This window comes from Catharus ustulatus, chromosome 21, assembly GCF_009819885.2.
Source record: "Catharus ustulatus isolate bCatUst1 chromosome 21, bCatUst1.pri.v2, whole genome shotgun sequence".
Taxonomy (NCBI): domain Eukaryota; kingdom Metazoa; phylum Chordata; class Aves; order Passeriformes; family Turdidae; genus Catharus; species Catharus ustulatus.
The window spans coordinates 741752-759337 of NC_046241.1; the positions used below are offsets into that span (position 1 = coordinate 741752).

General features: G+C 60.5%; 1 protein-coding gene across 1 annotated transcript; it reads left to right on the forward strand.

Annotated features, from left to right (window-relative positions):
• Nucleotides 1–11031: 11031 nt before the first annotated feature.
• Nucleotides 11032–13245, forward strand: CYSRT1 (cysteine rich tail 1). The gene is made up of 2 exons (XM_033077707.1): nt 11032–11098; nt 11638–13245. Exon 2 carries the CDS (start codon nt 11687–11689, stop codon nt 12068–12070), a length of 384 nt encoding a protein of 127 aa, XP_032933598.1. The 5' UTR covers nt 11032–11098; nt 11638–11686; the 3' UTR covers nt 12071–13245.
• The last annotated feature ends 4341 nt before the right edge of the window (nt 13246–17586 follow it).

The window sequence follows — 17586 nt, forward strand, 5'->3', positions numbered from 1 at the left end:
CATCCCAGCTGAGACCCTCCAGACCTGGCTGAGGTGCCACAACAGCCCAGCACAGACCCCAACAGAAGAGGAAAGCAGGGCAGCTCTCATTGGCCACAATGCTCCGCCAAAACCACAAGAGGAGCTGTCTGTGTAGCTTGCCCAGGCAGAGAAACACCATTTTGGAGGGATGCTACTGAAATATCTGCCAAGAAAGCAGCAGAGTTTCTTGGTGCCAGCTGGTAGCTGAGGGATGCCCCAGCTGCTGCAGAGCAGTTCCCTGGTTGCTGTTTAAAGCAGTGTGTGGGTTGGTTGCTGGTGGTCAGGACCTGACCACTGAGGCTCTTGCAGTACAATCCTAATACCATGGTGGGGGTTTTCATGGTCTGGTTTCTAGGCTTGCAGCTGTCTACAGAGACCAAACCACGAGAGAAGTAATGCTCAGAAGATCCCCAAAGTGTCCGAAGCCACACACAAACTTTGAGGTGCACACGTGGTACTCTGATCAGCTTGAAGGTTACAGATATTCCTAAAGCCCCAACAGATTCCAAGGGGTTTAACCATTATTTTTACTATTAGTGATTAATACTGTGGCCACTTCTATGAACCCTAGGTGTGTGAAGAGGGGGCCCACCTTGCTGGTGCTGCACTGAGCAGGAGGAAGGAATAGGAGGAGGGGGGCTGCACATGGGTCGGGGGGAGGTCAAGGGGCCAGGGCCAGAGGGACCACATCCTCTCTCCTCAGATGTGGTGACCTTCATTCCCCTCCCCACCGACTCCCTGCCTGCAGACCTGGGGTTGCTCAGCTGCCAGAAAAGAGCACTCATGGAAGATGTACTGCTCAGTTAACTGTCAGTTAACAGTCCACAGATGACTGTGGACAGTTATCTCCTGAGAGGAGGGAGAGAGGATGGGGATCCATAGCCACAAGCAAGGACATGGGAAATTCCAGATGTATTTCCCTATAGCTACACAGGGGAAAATCTTTTTTTGTCTTTGAGTGTCAAATAGGGCACAAAGAGGTGGTGGGATGTATTCAAAGCTGCCCTGCACGAGGTCCAGAGTGACAAATTGGCCTCACTCTGAGCCACAGGCCCTGTGGGGCAAATGAAGCCACTGCTCCCACCAGAGCCTCCTTTTTCATCTGAGGCTGAATCTTCCCCAGCCCCAGGTAGGCACGAGAAGTTCAAGTTTGGCTGGTGAGCCCACAGCAGCACAGCCATGTCAGAAACTCCTCCCCAGTCCTGCAGTGCTACTGAAGAATTATGGGGGCAGGGATCTGTCGCTCCCCAGGGACTGCTGACCCACGCCGGGATGACCACAAAGACCTAGAGTTGCATTTCAGGGATGAGAGGGTGCAAGGAAGACCCATTTCCTTCGGAAAACACCTTGTGTCCAAGGAAAACAGGACAGGGATGGCCCAGAAATAGAAACGGCAGGTCTGCAGAAGCCTTCCCTCAGCCCGTGCAGCCCAGCTGGTGCCGGCTTTAACAGAACCCGAGGGATTCGGAGCTCGGAAGAAACCAGAGCATGTGCCAGAGCTGGGATTCAGCCGCTGTCCCAGCCCTCGTAGAGGGGCTGGGCGGGTGCAGGGCTGGTGGAGCAGCTCCGGTGCCGACGCTGGGCTGCGGTAGGCGCCCTGTAATTGTGGTGACATTTAGCGTTTGCAGTGCTGGCTCCCCGGGAGAGCCCGGAGCTCGTAACCTGCCAGCGCTGCTCGCCTGGATGCCGCGGCCAGGCGCAAACTGGGTCAGGGAGGAGGAGCAGCGACGGCCGCGGGTGCCCCCGAGGTGCCCGGTGGGACACGCTGGTCCTGGAAGAGGCTGCGGTGCCCAAAGTCCTGCTCCTTCCCGAGTGCTGCCTCAGCTGGGACACAGCTCCGAACAGCAGCCCAGACTGAAGCAGCGGTTTGTTTTTGCAGTATAATTTCAGCTTTTGCAGGGAAACTTCCCTGAAGGCAATGGATGGGACCCACCGAGTCTTGCCTGGCTCCAGGCTGCTGCCCCCTTTGCTCTGGACACAGCCCCACGCCCGAGGCTGTGGCTGTGCTTGCAGGTGGTGGGATCCTGCTGTCCCAGTGTGACTATCCTGGGGCTCCCAACAGGATCTGATGGCACAATGCACTCCCCCATCCCCGCTCTCAGCAGCTGGCAGCACCCTCGGGTCTCCTGCTGGCCCCTTTTGCTCAGCTTGGGCAGCCCATGCTCTTGTGAGGAGCACCACGGCTGCATTTCTGGGTCAGCTAGATGAATTTGAGCATTGAGCTGAGGATTTTGTTTTCTCTGCCTGCCTGCCACCCTCCTGGGGGTTTTTGTGGGTGCACAGCAGAGGCTGGGGGGCCCTGGGGGGCTGCTGGAGCAGGAGCTGCTGCTGCTTTTGGAGCCCGGGGAGCTGAGCCAATGCTAGGTCTGAGTGTGTGGTGGGAGAGCTACAGTGGGGGCAAGAGGGATGGGAGGTTGGAAGGGGGAGTGGGTCAGGCATGAGGAGGTGCTGGAGCTGGTGAAGTCCCAGCCTTGCCGTGGGTAGGAGCTGGGAGTGTGGGATCCGTGGCAGAGAGTCCCTAGGAGGGGCTGCACCCCATGAGGCAGGCGTGGGGGGGACTGCACCAGCTCTTGGGGGTGTTCCCTGGGGCTGACAGCATCATCTGGCCTTGGGGTTTTCATCACTCTGATTTCTGAAGTCCTCCAAGAACTTGGGCTGGTATGTTTGGTGCCAGGATGCTGGGATGTTGCTGGGGACATTGAGGCCTGTCGTTCTGCTCTGCTCCCTCCAGAGAGGACTCCTTGCTCAGTCCCTCGGCTGAAGGGAGACCTTTGGGCACAAGGGAGCTGCAGCAGCCTGGTGCTCCTGTGCAGGCTGTGGGGAAGCAAACGGAGCACTGGAGCCAGGTGACATGGGGAAGTGAGGGCACTCCATGTAACAGAAACCAGAGCTCCAGCTGGGGAGGAGGACCCAGCATGTCCAGACTGCTGTGGGAGCTGTCAGGTGCCACTGGAACTGTACTGTGTCCTCAAAACAGGACAGGAGTTACCAGGGAGACCTGGACCACCATGAGCCACATCCCTGTCTGCTGGGGACACGTGTGTGTTTGGGGGGGAACGGGAAGCTCTGCAGGGCACTGAGCACCCACAGCTCCCTCCCAGGTGCTCTGGAGCCATCATGGTCCCATGAGTGGGGAAGAAAGAGCAGTTTTGAGACTGCAAGCTCAAGGGCTTTGCTTTGAAGGTGCAGGCTTAAGGCTGAGGGCTGTCTCCCAACAAGGCACACAGGGTCCCTGGGAGCCCCTCGTCTGCCCGGGCTCACCCATCCATGGCTTCTGCAGGACCCTGATGTGCGCAGGGGGTTTGGGGTTGGCAGGGCTACGAAGGAGGCTCTGCAGCAGCGCAGGGGCTGCCTGCCTGGCGGCTGCCTGCGTGCCAGCACGGAGCTGCCAGCCTGCGCCCCCCCGGTGCTCGCATCATTCCTTCTGCAGACGCAAATGAAAGCAGACAGCCCGGCTCGAGCGGTAAAGATCAAACCCCGGGAGCCCGGGGCTGCTGTCAGCGCGGGCTGGGTGCTCGGAGCCATCCCGGGAGCGGCAGCCTCGGTGCTGGTCTTGTGTGGTGATGCCCCTGCCAAGGTGCTGTGTCCCCGCATGGCTGCAGCACGGGGATGCTGGCAGGGGGCTGCCCACGCTGCTGTGACCATTGCAGTGGCTGGCATGGCCACGGGCAGAGAATCTGGGGCTTTGCCTGCCCTGGCTTTCCAGTCTGGGAGATGCACGAGGAACTGTCAGCACACAGGAATAACTGGTCCTGCTCGTCTCGCTGGGCTCTGCCAGCAGGGATGCTCCTGTGCCCAGCACCTCCCCAGGGATTGCACTCCGGCTTCTCCGTGGGCTCAGGGGGCAGAGGAGAAGGCGGCCCTGGTGCACGGCACAGCCGGAAACTGCTGTGGAAAGGCCCCTCCAGTGCCCCAGCCTTCGTCAGCGGGTGGAAACCGCAACCTTCTCCCGCTCTCCCCCGCCCCCGGCTCTGGCTGAGCTGGAGGCAATGGGAGGATGAATGAGGATGGTGCAGCCACGATGGCACGAGGGTCGTGGCTTGCTGGAAGCTGTCTGACCGCACCCCCGCACCCGGGGAGCGTGGCACCGGGGGCACTCCGTAGGACTGGGGCAGGACGGGCAGCACCCACCAGACGATGCGAAGGAGCAGAGGCAGATGCCAGTGACACCCCGGGAGCTGCAGGTTCGGTGCAGCTTCCTCACCCTCCTCAAGTACCAAAGAGGGTTGGAGAGATCTGGGATTCCGCGTGGCCCACAACCACCTGGATTCTGCACAGCCCGCCTCTTCCCCATCCAGGAAGGTGGCAGTCATCGGCCCGGTGCCCACATCCCGCTGGCCCGGGGGTGGCACCTTCCGGACAGCAGCGCTGCTGCCACCGGTGCGGAGCAGGAGGGACGAGGGACCGCGGTGCAGCTGGGGAGCAAGGAGAGGGCACAGCTAATTGGGCTAATTGCTAAAGCAGGCGAGGAGTGAGCGGGGAGGGAGGTGGTGAACAAGGAACCGTTGTGCACAGGCGGCCCAGGCACGCGGCCCCGGCTCCAGCCGGCAGCGAGAGCCAAACAAACGGGGACTGTTTGGAGCGAGGGAGGACAAGCAGACTGCAGGACAGAAACCAGACCTCCACTGGGAGAGAGCCGGAGCCAAGGGCTTAGCTGGGAGCTGGGTGCTGCACAGCGTCTGCCGAGTCCCCGTGTGGAGAACAGTCTCAGGAGGCCACGGCCAAGCATTCACCGGGGCAGGATGGTGCCGTCTCTAATCCATCCCCGGGGCAGGGGCCAAAGGGGAGGATGGCAAAGTGCTGGGGATGCTCCAGGCCAGGAGATGAGTGACAGCCCTCCTGCCACAGCCATCCCCAGGACTGGAAACTTTTAATCACGGAAATATAGCAGGAAACCAGCCCTTGTCCTAAAAAAAGCCATCAGCAGGTGCAGTCACTGCACAAGGTCATGGCACAGCGGAAGCTGTGGCATCGCCCACGAGGCTGCTCAGGAGCCCGCGAGGGTGGGAGCAGAAGCTGCCCCTGCCTCGGCTGCTCCATCCGCAGGAAGAAGAAGTGACATTTGAGCAGGTAGAAGCCTGGCTGTGTATGTGAGCTGCCCAAACCCCGTGTCACAGCTGGGGCTCTTACAGCCCCTTTTCCAGGTGTCAGTGTGAGGGTTTAGCCTTGGAACACATGGGCTGTTTGCTGCTGCAGGTTATGGTCCCTGGACACGGATCTCCACAGCATCGACCTGTCATGGGGCTGGGTTGAGCTTGGCAATGGGTGAATTGCCCTTCCTAAAGTCCCTGTGCAATGGCACAAGGCCACCCAGCTGCCATTGTCCCCGTGGCCCATTGTGGGTGAGAATGCACCAGCACCAAGGTCAACATCTCTGTGCTGGCCAAAGGCTCTGCCTGAGGAGAGATTTTGTTTACATGTAGGATGGAGCGGAGGGGGAGATTTTGGCACTGCCAACAGAAGTGCCCAGATCCGTGCTGCCTCCTGCTTCCTTGCACATTCAGCAGCAGCTCCATGCAGGGGAAGCCCCGGCTCCTGGTCCAAAGCCTACTGGGAACAGCCCACCCTCATCCCCAAGGCTCTCGGCAGCTGGGAGGAGACGGGAAGGATTTGCTTCAGGCCAGGAAATCCTTGCTTTCTCCTCCAGCCGGGCCGCAGTGGGCAGCCACAATGCTCGCTTCCCCCACGCCGCTGCCAAGCCCCGGCGTGACCCGGGGGCGGCCGGGCCGGGAGCCGCAGGGGAGAGGGACAGAGGGGGGCTGCGGGAGGGCGATAAGGAAACCGGCTCCTCTCTGGTTCCTGCAGCCCGGGGAGAGGCCGGCGGCGGGCCAGGCGCCGGAACACTCCTGTGATGTCGGTGTGGCCGTGCCAGCCTGGACACTGGGTTATGTGCTAGATCTAACTCGTCATCCCTGAGGAATGCAGCATCCCCCTGCCAAGGGAAGAGCCTGGCATTAAGCTGGAAAGGCTTTGGGCTCTGCAGCTCAGCATCCCCGCACAGGTGTCTGACAGGAGCGCAGGCTTCGAGCAGCCCCGGCACACCGGGCACTGTGGACGCTCCTCTGCGGCGTCCCTGTCCCCGCGGGCACCGGGAGGGCCGGGCAGGCACAAGCACGTGTGTCCCAGCTGTGCATCCCTGTCCCCACCGCCAGCCTGCAGGGTGACTGGGGTGTCACTGGGAGAGCGCAGTGTGAGCGGGATGGCGCCGGCGAGGGACGCTATGAGATCTGAGGAGCTGCCAGCCCTTTCGGGACCGTGCTGTGCTGCGGGTGAGCAGCAGGGTCTCGGGAGCCTCTGCAGAGGAGCGTGTGCTGCCCCTCCGCACAGAGCTGAGTGCTCGGAGCTGGCACGGAGAGCAGGACCTGGCCTGCTGGAAGATGGGTGCTAGGGCCAGGACACCCAGGTGCTGACCCGAGGGACGGGACACATTCTGGCCCCACAGGAAATCCCTCCCACCCAGCAGCTTAGGCAGGTCACTTCCAGGCTCCATTTGGGCTTTAAAAGCTGCTGCCATCCGTTGGGACTCATTACTTTCCCTGAGAGGGAACCAAGAGCTGTGGAAACTCCTTGCATGCCCTGGGCAGATGTAGGGACAAGCAGGGCAGGGTCTTTGCACATGGCATGCTGAGCACAGGCCTGGACACACAGGCTGGATTTTGTGCAGGAGTTTCCCATCCCAAGCTGTTAGTGACGGGCTGTGCTGTTCAAGGGCACAGAGCACCAAATCCTGCAGCTTCCGTGTGCCCCCAAGCCCCCATCTCTGGCAGCTTTATCCCTGGATCCTGCTCTGTGCTCCCTATACTGCCCCTCAGACCTGCATCAGTGGCATTCCCTCCACGGCACCCTCATACCCACAGCCCCCCGCCACTGGGTGACAGCTGAGCCCTGGTGCTGGTGACACTGATCCATGGGGTTTCCTTTATGGGATGTTCACCTCACTGGTGCCTCCCACTCCCTGTGATCTCTCCTTTCATACCCCCAGGCCTCACTCTGATTTTAATGAGGAGGCAGCTGAGAATTCAGGTAAAACCTTGAAGGAAACCTCGCACAGCTGCGCTCCAAAGCGGGAGACTTGCGATGTCCTGAAGGGAATCAACCCATGTGTGTTTCATACAGCCTGAATTTGGGGGTTGCCCTCCCGTCCCTGCACTGGTCCAACACCTCCCCGTGTCCTTTCTTCCCACCGGCCACCCGCGGCCTCTCCTGAGCTTCAGCGAAGCCTTCAGCCCCCGCAAGATGTGGTGAGCACCCACCATGTGCACTGGGGGCTCACCGAGCTGTCCCCTCCGCAGGTGTAAAACCTTTCGCCCTGGGAAGCCTTCACCATCCTCCGGCACTGACAGGCTGCAAAGAGCATCACCACCCTCCTGTGCCTGCGCCAGGCACTGCAGCGCCTGGGGAAATGCTTACAAACAGGATCGCTTCAGGAGTTTTTTATTCCTGGTGCCTGGGAAAGCCCTGGGAGGAGCTGGAACTGGGAAAGCTCCACTGCTGGGATGCCACGTAAATACCTGTCCTCAGCAGAAAGAGGCTTTCTTTTAGTTTGTTTGGTTTTTAACAAAATAAATGTGTCTTTTGCTGTGTGTGAAGCACCAGTAAGCTGAGGCATCCCAGGGGATCCCTGCAGTTATTGGTATCCTGCAAAAACTCCAACAGCTCGAGCTGGGTCACAGAGGCTGTGGGTGCCCTGCTGTGGTATGGCTGGGAGGAAACCAGAACTCATGGACTCGGACTGAGGAATTCCTGAACCTGCACTTTCCTCCTGGCCAACGTCTTATGGCTGGGGATGCTCCTGCCTCTGCAGCACCTGCAGCCCATGCTGGGAACCCTGCCTCCTCATCTCCTCATTTTCAAGTTTCCAGCAAGATCAGGATCCAGTCAAGGAAAAAAAAAAGAAAAAAAAAATTTAAAAAGTGAAGGTTGCCTTTTTTTCCCTCTTTCTCCTGGTTTTCCCAGGCTCCTCTTCAAACAACTATTCTTCTGGAATAGTTGTGGCATCTCTGAGAAACTCCATCTCTATCACCCCCCAGCACAGGACACCTCCAGGGTGGGCATTGAGCTTTTGGTTGTTTTTTTCTGTTTATTTCTTTCCCCCCTGCAAACAATTGCAGGAAATTAGGCTGGTTTTAAGCCACGAAGAGGCTCACATTAGTTCAGCCCCTCCATTTATTCAATGAGGGCACAGCTCTGCAGCACCTGCCAGCTCCCAGCCTGGGGAATCTCACATGGGACAACTCCAAACCAGCAGCTTGAGCTTTGGCACAGCAACTTTCCACCTGGGGGTCTTCTATCGTCTATAAACTCTGCAAGGATCAACACACGATTTCTGGATGTGGCCCTTGGAGCTAGATTTGGAGGATTTCTGCTCAAGAAATGAAATTTTTCAGGCTCCAGATTAGGGGTTGCTGCTCCTGGTTGGTGAGACCTCTCCTCATCTGGGCCTGCTACAGACGTGCCACGCAGGGAATGCGTGTACCCAGGAGGTGCCTGCGAGGTGGGAGCTGCCACGGCTGGATGCTGAGAGAGCTGAGAGACATCTCCACCATGGAGGCACCTCAGATCCCGGCTGACCCTCAGCTCCGAGCGGCTAGGTGGGGTCTGCTGCCCCGGGCAGCAGAGCGTGAGGTGTCCCCACCCGAAAATGCCCAAGATTCTATGACGTGACCTTCATGTGGGAGCTCCCTTGGGAGAGGGAAGGTTGCAGGGTCTCAGGGTCCCCCAGACCCGGGCTGTGCCTGACGTGCAGCCTGCCAGCTCCCTGCGAGCGGAGCTGCTCAGGAACAGGGCTGCGCATGAAAATCTGGGGCTAACAGACAAACCCAGCCACTCCTGAAGCTCTGCGAGGAGGGGGAAAGTGCTGCTGGAGAGAGCCACAGCGACATCCCCTGTGCAGGGAGAGACACGCCAGGCACGGACAGGCAGGGCTGGGGTTACCGCAGTACACCTCGGCGGAAGATGCCTATTTTTCTATTCTTGCTTAGGCAAATAGATGAGTTTTCCTCTGGGGAAACAGCTCGGGATGGAAAACTGGGCAGCAGCGATGCCCAGTGAAGGGACAGGGGCTGCTCGTGGCTCTCCTCCAGGGGACCCTGCAGTGGCAGAGAAGCCCTGAGGGGGTCTGTGCAGGAGTTCTGGAGCTTTCAAACCCGAGAGTTGTGTGCTGTGATGCTGATTTGTCACAACACATGGTCTGCTGCACCCCCACTCTGTCCTCAGAGGGGAAACTGAGGCCCTTCTCTCGATTTTAGAACTGGTCAGAGGAGGGTCAGCTTCTGCCCCCAAAAATTGCAGGCCTCCCTCTTCCTTTTCCCTCCACCACCTGGAAGTTCACTGAGTCTCCTTGCAGGGTACCCACACTCTGGGAGCTTCCAGCCCAGTAGGCTTGGGGACCGAGGGATCAGTCACAGAGGAAAGGCAGGAGGGCTGGGGATTTGCAGAAGCAGCAGCTTCATCCCAGGGACAGTGCTGGCAGGGGCAGGCAGGCTCCCATTGCCCTCGGGAGCTCTCCTGCTTGTTCCATGAGTGCCAAGGGGCTGGCCTGGGCAGCCTCTGCTTCTCAGGACAGGTGAGAAATATTTTCTGTTGTCAGAAGGATGGCCAGAAAGAAGTGGTTTTTCCCTTTTGAAAGTGTGTGGGAAATGTAATTCACTCCCAGGAGGATTTGGCTGCAGTTTGAGGTATTTGTCCCCAGCCTGTCCAGGAGGATGCTGTCCCATTATCCCTGAGGCTCAGGGGAAAAACGGGTTCTGCAGGGAACTGCTAGTGGGAAGATGTTGAGGTTCTGCACAATCCACTTGGCGGGCCTCAGGGATGGGAAGAGTGACAGTGGCTGAGGACATCCCAGCAGGGTCACATGGCGGGGACATGGATGGGGCAGAGTGGAGGTTGCTGAATGCGTCTTTTCTGCTGCAGCACCTCTGGTGCCAGGGACTGGCATGGGTGCCAGTACCCCTCTCTTGCCCTGGCACAGCCATGTCCTCACTCCATCCAGCCTCATGTGTGTCACTATCCAGTGGTGCCCTGGAAACCTCCCAAACCCACCCTGGGAAAGGTCCTGTTGCGGGGCACAAGGCCACACCACAGCCAAGCTGTGCTGCAGGGATGAGGACCCCAGCAGAGCCCCGGCAGTGGGGTCTTAGGGCTGGACATGTCAAACACAGCCAGGCAGGGGGTGTGGGACGCTGGGCTGCAGAGACCTGGGTGCCCATGGAGGCAGGCAGAGCCTGGCAGGGGGGCCTGGGGGCTGCCAGAGGATGCAGACCTGGTATCCCCTGCCCAGGGCTCAGGACATGTGCATGGTGCTCAGTGCCCTCTGACCAGTGCCTGGTGCATGGCGTTTGCTGGTTCCCATGGGCCTGTGGAATGCACTGCTCCCCTCCCAGTCCCTGCCTGCTGCCCAGAACCAGTGTGGTGCCAGTGCTGGTGCCAGTGTCCAGAGTTCAGTGCCCAGTGTGTTGCACACAGTGCCTGTGGATGGTACTGGTGGCTGTACTGGTGTCAGTGCCCAGTCCTGCAGTGGTGACAGTGCATGGTGGCACTGCCTACTGTGTGGTGTTCACTGTGCCCATGCTGGTGCTGGTATCCACTGCTGGTGCCCAATTCCTGATACCAGTGGCTGCTGGTGGTTTGGTGCCTCGGTACTTGTGGCTTTGCCTGGTGCCCAGTGCCTCTGTCCAGTGCCCACCTCCCGTTGCCCCCTTCCCCTGTCCAGTGCCAAGTGTCCTGTTCGGTTCTGGTCCCAGTGCCCCCTGAACAGTGTCCCTGTCCACTGCCAAGCTCCCAGTGCCAAGTGCCCGTTGTCCAGTGCCTGGTATTGGTGCCCAGTTCCTTGTGACCTCTGCCTTGGGGCAATGTCCAGTGGGCTGGGCTGCTCGGCTGGCGCTGGGGCTGGGTGGTGGCTGGATGCCAGGGGTGGGGTGTTTTCTTGCCCCAGTCTCTCGGGGCCGGTGTGTCTATCTGTGTGTCGGTCGGTGCCCTCTGTCTGTCGGTCGCTCGGGGCGGCGCCGCTCGGGGCGGTCCATGCAGGAGGAAGCGCAGCCGGGGCAGAGCGGCCCCGCAGCGGCCGGAGCCGCGCTCGGTGAGTACCGGGAGGATCGCTGCCCCCACCCTGCCCGTGTCCTGCCTGCTCCCCCCTGCGCCCCTTCCCCTGCCTGCCTCGCTTCTTCCTCTGCGCCCCCGCCCCGATTCCCCATCTCCCACCGCCTGCCCCTTCCTCAATCCCTCTCCCAACCGCCCTGTCCTATCCCGTCTTTCCTCTGCCTCTCCACTCCCCTGCACCCTCTTTCCTCCCGCTCCTCTCCCCTCTTCTTTCCCTCCTGCTCCGTGTCCCCCTAGAAATCCCTACCCCACCCCACTGCCCTACCCGCACTCTGTGTCCCACTCAGCGTCCCTTCCTGCCCCCGCAGTGCCCTGCTCACCCCCTGCACCCCTGTTCCTGCCTCCCCTCCTGGCTCCGGTGGGTCCCTGCGTACCTTGTGGGGGTCCTTTGGGCAGGGAGTGGGGAGCACAGCTCCGCACCCTGCACCCAAAACAGTGTGTGTGCCGGGTGTTGCTGTGAGAACAGCCCCAGCACTGACACCCCACACACCCCGCGGTAACACAGGCTCTGTCCCGCAGGGGGTGAGCAAAGCCAGACAGGCCACGTGTGCTGACAAGGGGCAGTGAGATGGATCGGGGAGTCACTGTGGAGAACCCCTACGCCAGTGTCAACATCCCACGGGAACAGTTCCAGCAAAGCTTCATCACTCGCTACCTGAGAGATGAGCCCACCATCATCACCAACCCTGCAGCCGTGCCCTCCTACGGCACAGAGGAGCAGACAGACCTTGCTAATGGCTGGAGCAGCCCAACCATCTCCACAGACAAGTCCTGGTCCCGTCCCTACAACCCCTACGCCAGCCTGAGGATGACCAATGGGGACTCATCTGCCTCCTTCTACACTGTGACTCTGGACAAGCCACCCAAGGGCCAGGAGCAGGGGGCTGGCAGGCGGTGTGGCTGCTGCAGCTGCTGCTCCTGCTGCCCAAAATGCTGCTGTGTAATCTCCTAAGGGCCCTCCCTGCACACACGGGTTGTGCTGACCATGGGATGGGTGACCCCACAGGGACATGACTGCTGGCCTGGGCACCCTGGGAAGCTGCCCTGGCACCTGGCAGAGCTGGCACTGGCAGGACTGACGCTGCTTTTTACCTGTGAATTCTGCAGCAAGATGTGCTGGTGATGGGAACCTGCCAGGTGGGCCGTGGGGTCTGGGAACCCTGAGGATGATGTGTGCCAGGACAGATGACTCCATGAAGTGACTACACTGGAGACAGAGCAGCACCATGAGCCTGCAATCCTGCACAGAGCCCCTGCCAGTCTCCCTGTGCTGGGAAACCTCCATCCTGGGAAGGTGTGGGCAGTGTCCACCTGCTCGTGGGTAGGTTTGGGTGCTGGCAGCCCTGTGTGCATGGCAGAGGAGGACATTCCTCATCATCCATGGCAGTGGAGAGGGGCCAGGGACAAGCCTCTAGCTGGCACAGGGACCCACCTCCCCAGACGTGAGTCGTCCCCTCTCCCACAGCATCACAGGGATGCTGCTGGCACCGTGCACCAAACTCCATCTGGGTCCTGCTCCTCGTCACCATACTGTCCATGGGATAGAGAGATGGAGACAGGAAAGACAGACAGCCAAAGCATGGCTGAGTGCTGGGCCGTGCTGCAGGGCGGCACCTGGTGGCACAGCATGGATGTGGGCATTAACATGCCAGCGCCAGGAAACCCCCAGCCCCATTCTGTTCCTCCTGCCAGGCTTGTGGGGTGCTGGGCACAACCTCTTGTCCCATCTGCATCCCAGAGATGGGTCCAGTGCAGAGGGCTGGCCCAGCTTCAGCAGTGGGGCAGCACTTGGGCACCTTGCTGGGGATGCAGAGGCCCAGTATTCACCTTTTGCAACTCCCTGGGCTTGGAGGAAGGCAGGAGGAGCCTGCTGGCTCTTCCCAGTGTGCAGGGGCGCCTCCAGGATGGGCTTTTGGCTGCTGGAACAAGCTCGCTGTTGTGCTGATGTCCCGCCGTGGTGCTTACGTTCCTCCCTGGTGCTGGCGTCCCAGGGACAGCTGCTCTGCCAGGCAGCATGTACTCCGTGGCTGCTGCAGAACTGCCTGCTCTGCGGGAGCCAGGGCTTGGGAGGAGTGCTTGTGTTTGCAGATGACTTCAGGGTGCTGCAAATAAAATTACAGTCCTCTACTGCCCTGCCAAGGTATGCCTCTTCTCTCCACCCAGGCTTTTCTGGGATTCCTGTGTCACTCCTTGCTTTCCCTGGTGGGTGTGTAAGGGCAGTGCTAAAGCCTCCAAACCAGGCTTAACTATTGCCCTGCTGACTCATGGCAGCAGCAGCTCACGCTGAGCTCTTTGGCTGCTGCCTGGTGCCCAGTTCCTTGTGCCAGGCTGCATCCAGCAGTGCCCAGGCGTTCCCAGTCAGACTGCTCCTGCCTGTCTGGGGACACTGGCTGGTGCTCAGCCCAGCCCTGCCCTGGATGACTGTCCTGTCTGGAAAGACTTTGTGAGTCTTTGGGAGAGGCTGAGGAAGGGCCTGTCAAAGGGCAGTTCCTGGCTGGGCCAGCTGGGTGGGCTCTGGGGCACTGCCCGGGCCGGCTGTGACCCCCCGGGAGTCCATCAGCAATGGGAGCCCACCATGGCTTGGGATTTGCCACTGCTTGGAGCCCAACTGCACTGAGGCCACACAAGCACAGGGTGCCCAGCATTGCTTGGATGCCACCTCGCAGATCCCACTGGGAGCCCACCACTGCTGGGAGCCCACCACTGCCTGGAAGCCCATCACTCTTGAAATCCCACCCTCCCAGGATATTCTGGGCTGGGGTGGCTGTGGCTTGGCAGAAGTTTAGCCCTGTCAGTTTGGCCCCCCCGTCCCGACCCCCCGCCCTCCGCCCAGGTCCCGGTGGGTGGCCGGGGTGTGCGGCTCGCAGGGCAGGCTGGCAGGGACACAGCCTCACGGTGTCCACCGCGCACAAGGAGCTCTCTTGTTCTCCCTGCCCAGACCGCGGCAGTGGGGACGGGCAGATCCACCCCTTGTTTGCTTTGGTGTCCCCGCTGCCAGCCCTGCCCTGTGCGGTCAGGCGAGGCAGGGGACGGACACGTCACCGCCGGAGCCCGCAGGGCGGGGGGGCCCCGGGGCTCTGCGGGACACGCTCGGCTTGGGGACGGAAAACTGTCCCCAAGGGTGTGCAGTGCCTCGGGCACAGCCCAAGGCCAACAGCGGCCGGTACGAGGGGCGGCTGGGGGCTCGGGCAGGGCAGGGTGTCGCATCTGCCGTGTGTCACCGCTGCCCCTCGCTCTGTCGCATCTGCCGTGTGTCACCGCTGCCCCTGGCTCTGCCCAGCCCCGAGGCGATGGCAAACACGGCGGGAGCGGCCGGCACTGCCTGCCAGACTGACGGGCAATGATTAAGCTGGAGCAGCAGGAAAAGGGGGGTGAGCAGGGGAGGGTGCAGGCTGTGGCCCCAGACCTCGCCAGGGCTCTGATGACCCGGGCAGCTGCGTACAGAGTCGCATGGGTGCTCCCGACTGTGTTCACCTTCCCCAGGCGCCCAGGGGTGCAGAGGGTTGTGCTGTGCTGGGTGACTGCCACCTCCTCCCTCTGGAGCGTGCCTGGCGGTGCAGGGCTCTGGCTCATCCCGAGCAGACCTTTGCTCTCCCTGAGAGTGCCGCTCCCTACCCCGCGGTGCCGAAGGTCCCTGCAGCGCCTGGGGATGAGTCCTGGGAACAGGAGAACACGTTTCCCATCCATGTGTGTCGCTGGTGATTGCAGATCTGCCTTCCCTCAGGGGAGACCTTACTGCTCCACACAACTTCCTGAAAGGAGCTGTAATGAGTTGAAAGTTGGTCTCTTTTTCCAAGTAACAAGCGACTGGACAAGAGGAAATAGCCTCAGGTTGTTCCAGGGGATAGGCTGGATATTAGTAAAAAGCTTTCCACTGAAAGGTTATAAAGCCCTGGCACAGGCTGCCCAGGGCTGTGGTGGAGTCACCATCCTTGGAAGTGTTCAAAAAACTGTGGATGTGGCACTTGGGGACATGAGTTAGTGGTGAACATGGTGGCGCTGCTGGGTGGACATCAGACGCGATGACTTTAAAGATATTTTCTGTGATTCCCTGTTCCTAGAACCAGGTGGGCTTTTGGCAGGGCTCAGTGCCCTTGGTGTCAGCATGGCAGAGAGCCCCTGTCACCAAGGGCTCCCCTGCCCCAAGCCCTGCCTATGCTGAGCTGGGGTGCCCAGCAATGGGCAGAAGTGGCCAAGGGCAGCTGGGTAAGCCCCTCAATGGGACACAGCTCTGCTGGCATCAGGGAGCGACATGAGGGCTGATGAGCAGGGGCTGGGCAGGGGCTGGAGTAGGGCAGGAGGGCAAGCAGGATGTGTGTGTGTGTGTGTCTGTGTGGAGCAGGAGAGGCAGCCACAGGGGTCACTGCCTCTGTGGGGTACCCACAGCTGTGCATAGAGCCAAGCCCACTCCTCTCACCCATATAAGATTTTTGGCAGAGATCCCTATGGGACTGCACTATTCCTGTCCCTGTGGCAGGTGAGCATGCCAGCACTGTGTGTTGGGTGGAAGAAGGACAGCTTGGCAGCTTTGGGACAACCCCAGCTGCCTGCACAGCCCTGGGCATACAGCCCTGGAGGGAGTGCGCTGAGCCCACCAGGAGCCAGCTCTGCCCTGGCTGCCAGCACCTAGGGGCTGCACCCCAGCATAGGCAGGCACAATGCTACCCCAGCATGCCAGGGCACAGCTGGAATCCCACATAGCTGGATCCTGATCTGCCCAGGGCACACAGCCCTTTTTCCAACTGGGTCAATGGGTTTGACCAAAACCGATGTCCTTGGCATAGCCCTGTCCCAAACTGGCCCCACTGGCCTGTGCTTGCCACCAGCCTGGCAATGGGAGGGCCAAACCCTGCCATGGGGTGCCACCCCCGTGCCTGGGGACATAGGAGCACACGCAGCCCATGTGCACTGCCTCAGGAAGCATGTGGCAGGGCTGGATCAGAATCCTGGGTCGGGATACGTGCCCCAGAGGTGCTGTGCTGCAGGAGCTGCTTCCTGGCTCGCAGGCACCAGTGCCATGGGGTGAGCCCTTCTGCAGAGCTCAGTCATCCTGTGAGGATCTTCATTTCCAAAACTCCCAATTCTTTCTCTGAGGGGTGCTGGAAACACGACCTGAGGGTTGCTGGTGAGTAGGCAGCATGGGAGAGCACTGCCTCCCTGCCTGCTCCTGCCTGCAGTGGGAGCTACTCTCTGCTCCTGCTCCACGTAGGAATGCTGCCGGGTGTTCTGGCCATCCTGCTCTGCCTCCAGGATAAGCTTTTCTCCTCCAGGATCCTGGGCCCAGGATTTGTCCCCCTACCACGCTCCCCACTTCAGTCTGTAGCACCCTCCATGCCAAGGCTGGGATATTGCTGCTGGACCACAGGCAGCTGTGGGGACAGTCTGGCACTTCTCTGGCGTTGTCGCCTCCCCTGGGTCATGCACCTTGCAGGTGTCCCCATGGGGTACTGGGATGTCCCCAGCCTGATGCTGAGCATTGGTAACTCAGCCTCCAGCAGCAGAGCCTTCAGCCTCACAGGGAAGGGCAGGGGCAGGTCACAGACACCTCATCCCCAGGCTCCAGGTGGGAGCACCAGCCCACACATGGGCACAGCCAGCCTGCACCACTCCCAGCCCTGCCACCCCACCGTGCCCTCCCGCCCCTGTCACAGCTGTCCCCACAGCCCAGACCACCTGAGGATGTGTGGGCTGGAGTGCCACGGGGTCTCCGCTGGCCGACATCTGCCCGAATCTTCTTGGCTGTGAAGGGTGGCCCAGGACGTGGAAGACTCTGCTGCTGCTGCCCAGGTCCAGATAACATCCAAGCCCTCTGCCCATGGTGGAGCCCAGAGCTCCTTGGCCTCACAGGGATGGGTCCTTCTGTTAGTGAAGCACACAGGCTGATGGTTAATGACCATTCCTGGGCTTAGATTTCAGAGGTCTTTGTTGCCCAGGTGCTTGTAACCCAATCTCCCGGGCTTAGCTTCCCTGCAGCAGATCCAATAGCATCTATCCCTGAAAGGTGAGCCCCTGCCCACTACCACGGCCACTAGCAGCCACAGGGACTTGGCTGGCAGCTCAGCCCCCTGATGCTCCCCACAGGACTGCCACAGCCCCCCGGGACAGCACAGCCCTTCTGCCACCAACCCTGAGGCCCTGGGAAGCATCTCAGGACAGGTAGGGATGGGAAAGATACAGGTAGGAATTGGGAGGAGGGGAGGAGAGGGGTATCCGTCTGCACCAAAACACTTGAGGTCACCTAAGGAGAGGGAACAGAGTCTTGGTGGCCTCCAGGAGAAGTTTGCGAATATACTGGAGGGTACCAGACCCCACCTGAGATGAGGCTGGACCCCCTTAGACCCCTCCCCACAAGCCTTTGTGTCCAGCCCTGCTGCCGACAGCTGTGCCAGCACAGCCTGGGACTGGGGAGGAGGGGAGCTGTGCCACTGCTTGGTCCCCAAGCGCTGTTCCCCAGCCCACCCAGCCACC